General features: G+C 53.0%; 1 protein-coding gene across 1 annotated transcript in view; it reads left to right on the top strand.

Annotated features, from left to right (window-relative positions):
* Window positions 1-1,443, top strand: part of SHB (SH2 domain containing adaptor protein B) — a 136,212-nt gene extending 134,769 nt beyond the window's left edge. Inside the window, exon 6 of the mRNA XM_032860651.1 lies at window positions 573-1,443. Within this exon, the coding sequence (XP_032716542.1) occupies window positions 573-756 (184 nt within the window). The 3' untranslated portion in view covers window positions 757-1,443. The remainder of the gene's footprint in view (window positions 1-572) is intronic.
* Window positions 1,444-8,024: the final 6,581 nt, after the last annotated feature.

Below are 8,024 nucleotides of genomic sequence, written 5' to 3'. Positions count from 1 at the left end.
GGGGGCGGGGGGGGGGGGGGGGGGGGGGGGGGGGGGGGGGGGCCGGGAAGGACACATATCCTCGTGACATTCCATTGGCTAAAGCTAGTCACATGTTTGCAGTGCTGCAAGGGAGGCTGGGAAATGTAGTCCCTGGCTGGGCCACCCCTTCCTATTGACAGTAGAGTACTATGGAAAGGGGAGCATCAATTTTTGGGAAACAGCTCTCCTGTGATCCCTGCCACGCTGTTTCCTCATCTGTAAACGGGGTGAGGGGGCGGCGATGACCTGTCCTGCGTACTTGTTAGGGAGCTGGAGACTTACACATACACTGTGCCTGCCATGTGGGGCTTAATACTGCATCAGCCACAGGAAGAGGAGCCAAGTCCAGGGGTTTGTTTTCCTGAGGGAGCCTCCAAAGCTCTCGAGGCCCAGAAGACTCTCCAGCAGTTTCTGTTGCTGGTTCCTAGTCTGTGCTGGGCAGAGGGGTTCCTAGTCTGAGGGGCAGCTGCATTTCATTTGGCCCTGGGTAGCATGGCTGTTCGACCTTTGTCACTTAGCAGATCCCAATAACCTCCCTGTTTTGTTCGCAGGAGCAACCAGGGCTTTATGCACATGAAACTGGCCAAAACCAAAGAGAAGTACGTTCTGGGTCAGAACAGCCCCCCGTTCGACAGTGTCCCGGAAGTCATCCACTACTACACCACCAGAAAGCTGCCCATCAAAGGGGCCGAGCACTTGTCCCTCCTCTATCCGGTAGCTGTGCGGACCCTCTGAGCGGACCAGCCCCATGCTGCTCTGTGACAGGGCCCAGACTTGGAGGAGCCAGAGGCCCCCGGCCACATTCGCCGGCCACGTCCAGTTTGTCGTGTGTATGGTACTAGCACACCACTGCATGTCTCTAGAATGCTGTTGCCACTTGTGGGGGCTGGAAAAAGCCTGGATAAAGACAGCAGGACAGCCAGCGTGCCACCCCAGCCCCCACCCCTACCCCCTCCTTGAGTTTCTGTGAATTAAAATATTTGCAAATCCAAAGAGATGCCTTCCAGGATGAACAAAGGAGAGCAGCTCCAGAGGGGCGAGGGGCGGGGCGGGAGCTCCCTGGGTTGCCGCTCTTTGTTCTCCAGCTGTCACAAATTCACACCTGTGGGAGGGGGCCCAGTTTCCCACCGGGCCCGCTGGTGCTGGGAGACAAATGCGGGTGCTCTGAGAGCCCACAAGAGCCTGGGAGTCCCGCCTCCCCTCTGGTGTGTGTGTGTGTGTGTGTGTGTATGTGTGTGTGAGTGAGTGTGAGCCCATACATGAGAGAACGTGGTCACACACAGATGTGAGTAACCCACTAATCCACTTTTAGTCACTTCAGTATAATCTTTAGGGGATCTTCAAGGAATCATTGTGGAGTTACAAAGAAGTTTCAATTATTTATGAATAGGGTGTGTAAATAAAATAGTCATTTAATATATATTCTTAGCCTTTTTTTTTTTTTAAATACACCACAGAGGGTGTCCGAGGGGGGCAGTGCTGGTTTCATCCCCAGAGCAAGGTATGTCTCTGGCACGTGTGGTATGACAGGTCCTGGGAGGGAGGGAGGCAGAGCCCTCAGCTCAGGGCCGAGGCAGTCAGTGGAGCAGGGGGCTTTTCTTTGCCCCCTGAGAGCCAGCCTGCAGGAAGGTGCAGCCGGGCCCCGCATTTAGCCTCCAGCAGCAGTAGCCTCTGGTACTGACCCAACAGCCAAGCTCTCCCTCCTGTAGCTGCCCAGTGATGGCAAGTGTGCACAGCACCCAGCCATCCACAGACGGCTCCCCAACCCCCGCGACCCTCTGAGGCATTTAACGTGGGGGAAAGGGTGGCACAGAGAGGGAAAGAAACCTGCGTAAGGTCACAGAGCTCATAAGCGGAAGAGGCTCTTCGCCCCGATTGGCAGGCTCCATGGCCAGCGCTCTGGCTCTCCATGGCCTCGCTGTTACCCTGCTCCTGGTGGAAGACAAATCCTGACCCGTGGGGGGACCTGGAGTTCTCCGGCCATCCACACTGCTTCCCTGCAGATACAAACACATGTTGCCGCACCCCACCCCTAACTTAACCTCTGACCTTGATAGGAGCAGGGATTCCTCCCACCCCTTCAGGGCAGCGCCCCCTAGGGCTGTGAGAGGCACGCTCTTAGTTCTCCCTGCCCCCCCTCCCCCGCCCCCCATTCACCCACTACCACACTGTGGTTAAATGCTGGCGGAAGGAAAAGAATCCAGGATTTCCGGGTGGCTCCACGGGTTAAGCATCTGACACTTGATTTCAGCTCAGCTCACAATCTCAGGGTCATGAGATCGAGCCCTGCATGAGGTCCTGCACTCAGGACGGAGCCTTCTTCTCCTTTTCTCCTCTACTCCGCCTGCGTGTGCACGCGCTCTCAAGTAAATAAATAAAATCTTTCAAAAAAGAAAGAAATAGAAGAGTCCCACCCAGCAGCATGACAGACACGGCTTCCATCTACCGACGGAGGCATGAGGAATCCAAACACGGCACGAGTTGCGGTGTCTTCAGCGCGCGTCTTCCTCCCTGCCCTGGCGATCGGAACGGAACGGAAGCTCGGTGACCACCGTCCCCAGCACGAGGGTCTCAGTTCGAGCATCAGCGGCAGTCCTAGACCTTCAGAATCGCCCGGGCTTCAGCCATGCTTCCGGCTCGCTGCTCACACGCGGGCTCAGAGGCCCCGCGAAGAGAGCGGACTCGCCGCAGCGCCTGGCAAATGCGCAGAGCAGGACTGAGAGCTGTGCCCACGGAGGGGGCTGCCATGGATTGCCTGGGTTTGTAGCCAAAGCTGTTTCCTTGGCAACCATTCTTTCTGCCCAGTCCACCCCTTGGGTCGTTCTCCCTGGTGTTGTCTCCGTCCTGACAGCACCCTCCAGCCCCTCGCTGCCCCGCCTGTGGCTCCCACAGGCCGAGCTGCCCCATGATTACCACTTAGGCCACGGCTTGTGTCTGGTGTCCCAAGACTCCATCCTGACCTTTTGTCTGTTTTGCATTTTCCCAAACATCCTTTGAGGCAAGACAGTACCTGGAGTGATTCACATTTCTCTCTCCCTCCCTCTCTCTCTCTCTTTTTCAGTGGATGAGAAAATGAGAGTAATTGGCATTTGTCCAAACAAGTGCCAAAGGAGTCTGGATCCCAAGGGTCCACTTAGAGGAGGTTGGGGACGTGGGAATAGCCCCTCAAGCTGGGGCGGGGTGAGCCCCCATGAGCTTTCTCCCCTACCTGCAGGCCCAGAGGCCCACAGGGCACTTCCGAGGGTACAGGCTGGGTCAGTACAGGAGCTGTGTGAACTTCTCAGTGGACAGTCTTGCACACCAAATTCCTCGTCAGAAAAGACTCTCTGTGTTGGGGCGCCTGGGTGGCTCAGTGGGTTGAGCCTCTGCCTTCGGCTCAGGTCATGATCTCAGGGTCCTGGGATCAAGCCTCAAGTTGGACTCTCTGCTCAGCAGGGAGCTTGCTTCCTCCTCTTTCCCTCTCTCTTTCTCTTTGCCTGCCTCTCTGCCTACTTGTGATCTCTGTCTGTCAAATAAATAAATAAAATATTAAAAAAAAAAAAAAAGAAAGAAAAGGTTCTGTGCCTATCTCCTGAAAAACTAGCTTGCTGTTGACTTTGCTCTCTTAAGGGATTCCTGGGCCCTCCCCTGCCCAATCTTCCTGAAGTTTCCCTGGGAGGCCCAAATTCCAGCTGCCCTTAAGAACAGAGGAGCTAGCTTACAGGATGGGAGCTGCTAAAAGGAATTTTTGCCTTAATTTTACGAACCTCTCCCTCTTCTTCCTCTAATTGTGACCATTTCCTCTGTCGGTGTGTATTCATGTTTTCTTGGATATCTAACAATTGAAACGGCTTTTCCCTTTCAGAAACACTCACATTCAGGTTACTGGCATTGGTTTGGTTTTGGTTTGGGCTTTTTTTTTTTTTTTTTTTTTTCATCAGCTGCCAATTAATGGAAAAAATGAGCTGGATTTCTTTGAGGGGGGAAAAAAAGGCTCCCTGCCACACAATATCTCGCCCTCAGCATTTTGTCTCAGAACACAACCTCTAGCCACTAACCGGCTGCGTTGCTCAGAGCCACAGCACTGGGTTTTTTGTTTTGTTTTGTTTTGTTTCCTTTCTTTCCCTTTTTTGTGGGCCTCATTATTGATCATAATGCCCAACCACTTCAGCAGCTCTATCCTTGAGCCCTGAGGAGTCAAGGACCTTTCTGTCAACCACCCCCACCACAAGATGGTGACCACAGGAAGAAAGGAGGCTTTGTGGGGAGAGAGGGCCCACCTGCCTGTCAGGAGAGAGCTTCATGGAGCCGCCTTTCTAAGGAAAATGGTGAAAAGGGTCTGGGGTTTCAGGAAGGTGGGGCCAACTGGAGCTGAGCTATGGGTCCCCTCCCAGGGTGGCTCAGAGCTGGTGCCCCTCTGTGGCCAGTGAGTGAGCAGAGGGGAATCCTTACCTAGCTTCCAGCAAAGGCCTCATGTCAACAGGTAAAGCCCTTGGCGAGCATTCTGCTTCTACTGTGGTCACGGGACCTGAAGATTCCCTTTGTAAGATTTTAACCCCAAGCTCTGGCCAGTTCTCCAGGACACTCCAAAAGCGGTTGATGTCCCTCATCCAAGGGCCTAGCAGGGACAGACAGCCAGACTTGCCATTTGCTCTCACGGACCCTAGGGACAGTTCGCGCAGAAACCCGGCAGACGGGGCAGGCTGGCATTTGGAGTTGGCCCACGGGCGCCCATGAGGCATCCGGCTGGATCGGGCAGCCGTCCAGCAAGCTGCCACGTCTGTCTCCTCCCCCTTCCAGATTCACTTACCAGCACAGACCAAATGGATCAAGATGTCCAGAAGGAGCCAGCACAGCCCAGAGCCTTAGCTGTCGGAGCACCTTCCAGAACCCCACAGAGACCCACTCGGGTGCCACCGGGACACGGGTAGCTGCCTTCAGCCTAGCCATCCCCTCTCTTTGGGGCTGTGGGTCACTGCCAAGAACCTGTGCCAGCCACCTACTGCTAAAAAAGCATCCCATAAACTCTAATTCTGTATGATCAGCTGTATGATAATGTATATTTAATGTGAAGCTTTTAACATCCAGTTGTCTTGTTTACATGGACCTCATTGAGCACATGTGTTACTTCTTTGTGATGCAACCATGTGCCCCAGAAATCTAGTTTGATTGCCTTCTGCTCGCAGGGGCTGAGGCTCTGCCATCATCCCCCAAAGGTGAATTGTTACAGGAAAAACAGAACCTCCTGCTTCCTAATTAAGAGAAAGATAGAGCCCTAATGAGCTCGTTAAATGAAAACAAATTAATTTGTTCAGCAAACATTTGTTGAGTACCTCCTGGTACTCGGACCTGGTGGATACACAGGAGAATGAGACCTAGACCCTACCCTGAGGAAGTTTCCATCGTGGGGGGAAAACAGGGAGCTACACATGGTCTAACAGGGTGGGGCCAAGAGCCGAGGGGGCCCAGACGCAGGAATTGAATCTGCCTGCCTTGGTCAGGGAAAGGGCCTTGAAGGATGAGGGCTGGGTGTTCCAGGCAGAGGAACAGGTGCGGGGATCACCAGGGAGAGTGGAACTGCCCGGTATAGTGCAGCCTGCCGCAGCAGGAAGTGACATTCTGCTGGGTCTCCTAGGGCTTCATCCTGTGGAGGCAAAAAAAAAAAAAAAAAAAAAAACAAAGCAGGGCAAGGGGACATGCGTTGGTCTTCTCCAGTCAGGACCAATTCCCTGAAGACTCGTGAGGTACTGGCCTCCTGTTTTCTGGGCCTGTTTTCTGGAGGGAGTGATTCCTAAAGGAGAGGTGCAGGGTCTCCCATCATTTGCCCTCACACTAGCGTCATGATGATGTCATCATGCAGCATGAGGTAGGAAGGGTGGGGGAGGATCTGTGGTCCAAACGCACTCAACACAGATCGGCACCTGTGGGGTGGCCCCTGACCCCCACCTCCCGGTGTAGGAATTCATGCCTCTCCTGCCCCTCTCTCCCAAGGACAGGGCCTTCTGCCCCCCAGCAGGCCCCTTCCTCCCCCATGGTCCCCAGGACTTAGGCTTTGGTTCTCTTCTCCCTCCCATTTTCCAATGATCCCGAATCAACTCCTCCAACTCCCAAGCCCAAGTCCCTCAGAGCACACTCCACACCATAACCACACACACACACACACACACACACACACACACACACACACCCAGGACCCAGCCAAGGGCAATGCCAGCGCTCTGCAACCAGGAATTTCCTGAAGGGCAAGGAGAAAATGTCTTTAGTGGTCACTTCCAAACTCCGTTTTACGTTCTAGGAGGGATTTTATTTCTGCCAGTTCAATTTAACAAACACTGAGCATGCAGCAGAGCCAGTGACAAACTAGTGACCTGGAGCAGGAAGCTGGGCAGAGGAAACATCCTCAACCGTCGTTCACAGGAAGCGGTCAGCGAGCAGCCAGATGCCTGCCCTAGGGCATCTCTGCACAGAAACCCAGCAGTGCAGGCTGGAAACTGAGGCCCAGAGAGGGACAGGGACTTGGGCAAGGACACACAGCAATTCTGTCTTAACATGCCGCAGGGGCTAGGCGGCAGGGGGCGAGGCGGGGCAGTTCAGAGGGTCACCTTGGCCAGCATAGCTCTGGGAAGACTGGGGTAGGGGTGGGGATTCTTCTCGGACCGAGTTGATAATCCAGTTCTTTCTTGCTGGCTCCCTCCTCAATGGAAGCATCCCAGGCTTACAGGGATTGCTGTCCTCTAGGGTAGTTTTAAAGGGACCTTGGTCTAACTGGGTGGCAGTCTTGTCACCAGTGAGGCTCTGGCGCCCTCAAGTGGTTTTCTTTGGCATTGCAGCCAGGCCCAGGGGGAGGGGAAGGCTGCTCCAAGTTACCAGGCCTGTTGGAGAAAGAAACGGACCCAGAGAGCTGCCTGGGTGGCTCAGTGGGTTGGGCCTCTGCCTTGGGCTCAGGTCATGATTTCAGGGTCCTGGAATCGAGCCCCGCATCAGGCTCTGTGTTCAGCGGAGAGCTTGCTTCCTCCTCTCTTTCTGCCTGCCTCTCTGCCTACTTGTGCTCTCTCTCTCTCTCTCTCTGTCAAATAAATAAATAAATAAATCTTTAGAAAAGAAAAAAAAAGAAACAAACAAACAAACGGGCCCAGGAAAGGAGTAGGCAGGCATGTGAATTGATAAACAGGTGGGTGACGGGAGCTGTAGCAGAGGTAAGGCCCCCAGAGGAAATAACAACTGAACCAGGCATTACATGCAGGGGTAGGGACATCTCAAGGAGAGGAACGGGGGGAGTAAGCAAGAGCTGGACAGGAGGCTTCCTCTGACTCCCAACCCAGTGCTCTCTCAACTGCCTTCTACTCTAAAGCCCCAGTAATTCATGCCACCTGAGAAAGACAGTCAGGCAGAGTTAGGACAGCTCAGCACAGAACTCTTTTATGCAGCATTTTTTAAAATTACTGACTTTCTGATGATAAAATTAACATTTATTCATGGAACTAGGCTTGTATTTCAGGAAAATGAAAGTTACCCTAAACGCAAAGAAAAGCACTGTTAACATTCTGAGGTATCTTCTCAGTCTTTTTTTCTGTGCATACGTGCAATTTTTTTTCCAGCTTTATTGATGTGCTGTTGACATATAACATCATGTAAATTTGAAGTATAAAATGTGATGATCTGATACATCTATATACCGGAAAGTGGTTGCCCCAGTGAGATTAGTCAACACGTCAGGGTGCCTGGGTGGCTCAGTTAAGCATCTGCCTTTGGCTCAGGTCATGATCTCAGGGTCCTGGTATAGAGCCCTGCATCAGGCTCCATGCTCAGTAGGGAGTCTGCTTCTGCCTCTGCCCTTCCTTCTCCCCCCTCCTTCTGCTCCTGCTTGCACTCTCTCAAATAAATTTTCAAAAAAAGTTAAATCTTAAAAAAATATATATAGATAGATAGAGATAGAGATAGAGATATATATACACACACACATATAAGATTAGTTAACACAGGGTGCCTGGGTGGCTCAGTCAGTTAGCGTTTACCTTCAGCTC

The sequence above is a fragment of the Lontra canadensis genome, unplaced genomic scaffold, assembly GCF_010015895.1.
Source record: "Lontra canadensis isolate GAN:19392208 unplaced genomic scaffold, GSC_riverotter_1.0 scaffold19, whole genome shotgun sequence".
Taxonomy (NCBI): Eukaryota; Metazoa; Chordata; class Mammalia; order Carnivora; family Mustelidae; genus Lontra; species Lontra canadensis.
This window is presented reverse-complemented; position numbering and strand designations above follow the sequence as displayed.